The sequence below is a fragment of the Drosophila elegans genome, unplaced genomic scaffold, assembly GCF_018152505.1.
Source record: "Drosophila elegans isolate 14027-0461.03 unplaced genomic scaffold, ASM1815250v1 contig_153, whole genome shotgun sequence".
Lineage (NCBI taxonomy): Eukaryota > Metazoa > Arthropoda > Insecta > Diptera > Drosophilidae > Drosophila > Drosophila elegans.
In genome coordinates, this window is record NW_024545518.1 from 1,376,029 (window position 1) to 1,377,967 (window position 1,939).

Sequence of the window (1,939 nt, forward strand, 5' to 3'; positions counted from 1 at the left end):
AGGACGATACACAGTATCGAAATTAACGGTCAAGCACACACACACAGGCACACACATCAGGAGCGCGAGAGCGGGACAGGGAGGGTTTAAAAAGCCGTAGCCACCGTTACCGGCTAAACACACACATGCACGGGTTGCGTAGGAGGCTTGTACACGGAATGCACCGTTACTTGTAAACGTTACACGGACACAGAGCGGAGAGCGAGTCCCGTTACCGGTACACGTCTCTGCGAATAACGGAACCGAGGATACGCGGAAGAACCGAGGTTTCGTCAGCGACGGCGCTGCATGGTGCAGGTCTTTCTAATAAAGATAACCATCATGAGCGCACGTAAAAGCAACACCCAATCGCGAGTGGAACGCGAGGTGAGGGAGGAGCGCGCCAGGGAACAGCCAGTGGCGAAGTGGAGGCGGGACTCCGATTCCGTTCTCCAGCTTCTGGCGTCCCCCCTGGTGTCGCGATCCCCGTCACCGGTCAGCGAGGCGGACGAGGAGGCCACCGGGGAGATCTCGGACGTGGAGCTGCCGTCCGAGGAGGAGGACCCAGGCGCAGACGCGACGGAGATCGCAGAGGTCGTCGCCATCTCTTCCGATGAGAGTGGGCCAGAGGACGCGAGTGAGGAGGAGGAGGACGGGACGGAGACCGTCAGTCCCGAGGTGTCCTCGGACGAGGACGACGTGGCGCGGCGAGCTGCGAGGGACCGGATGATCTTCCGCCGGTTGAGCAGGGCGACGGCAGGGCTCGGGAGGATCTGCCTAGGGCAGATACCACCGTCGGGCGAGCCCAAGGAGTGGGTTCGTATATTGGAGGCGCGGGCGGTCACTGTCCGCCAATGGGAGGCCCGGCGGGCGGCGAGGAGTGCAGCAGTCGCCGCGTGGCAGCAGAGGCTGAGGAACGCCGAGGCCGAGGAGGCCGCACTGTGGGAGCCGCCGCAGCCGCCACAGGAGCAGCCACAGCCGCCGCAGGGGCAGCCGCAGCCGCCGCAGGAGCACCCACAGCCGCCGCAGGAGCAGCCGCAGCCGCCGCAGGAGCAGCCACAGCCGCCGCAGGGGGTCTGCATCAGCAGACGGTCACGTGGTCGTGGCCCGCGCCCGAGGAGGCAGCAGAGGAGGCCAGGATGCGAGAGGCCATCGAAGCCATCGAGTGGCGGCGCCCACCACCGCTGAGCCCGCGCGATCCGAGGGCCAGGTCGACGAAACGCGTCGCGGAGACGGCCGATCGCGCGGGGCTGGAGGTAACGACCGAGGAGGAACGCGAGGCCCAGGAGGGGCTGGAGAAGGGGCCAAGGGAGTGGCCAACACCGCCGGAGACGTCGCGGGACACGGCGCCACCCCCCGAAGCTGGCGCGGCAGACTTCGTGCCCGGAGTCGCGAGCCCCACCGGCGAGGCCGACGCTGCGGAGACAGCAGTCGGAGGGCGCGGAACCGTGGGGGGAGGTTCCGGAGGCGGATTGGCCGGCGCGGGTGGCCGAAGATGCGCAGCGACAGCGAGGGAGGCAGAGGAAGGCCAGGTGGGCCAAGCTCGTGCTGGAGGAGGGACAGCGCTACCGAGTCAAGTAAGCAGGGGGCCGGGTGCGGGTGTTTAAGGCCCAATAATCAGATAACAGCATTTGAGCCCAGCAGTTATTTTTTGGGCAGGGGATCACAACAAGGCACAACACAGGAAAAAAAAGAGTGGTCCGCCGCAGCAGCCGATCGCGGAACGGGGGGCGGCGAGGGGGGGAATCGCGGGCCAAGCACGCGGGCCGGCAGAAAACCCGAGGCTGCCGCAGGCGTAGGGCGAGGGGGGTCACTTGCCGCCGCAAGGGTCTCCCGGGGCACGCGGTCCAGGGTCAGCACCCCGAGACATGTCAGGGGCATCATGGTCATGGTGTCGCTGTAAAGAAAAAAGTCGTTAATTAAAGGAAAACTATCATCAGCAAGTTTACTTACCAGTTTT

General features: G+C 65.5%; 1 protein-coding gene across 1 annotated transcript; it reads left to right on the plus strand.

The window, feature by feature from the left end:
• Nucleotides 1-321: 321 nt before the first annotated feature.
• Nucleotides 322-1,586, plus strand: LOC121466797 (polycomb group protein ASXL1-like). The gene is made up of 2 exons (XM_041707199.1): nucleotides 322-795; nucleotides 1,101-1,586. The coding sequence occupies exons 1-2, from the start codon at nucleotides 322-324 to the stop codon at nucleotides 1,584-1,586; spliced, it is 960 nt and encodes a 319-aa protein (XP_041563133.1).
• The last annotated feature ends 353 nt before the right edge of the window (nucleotides 1,587-1,939 follow it).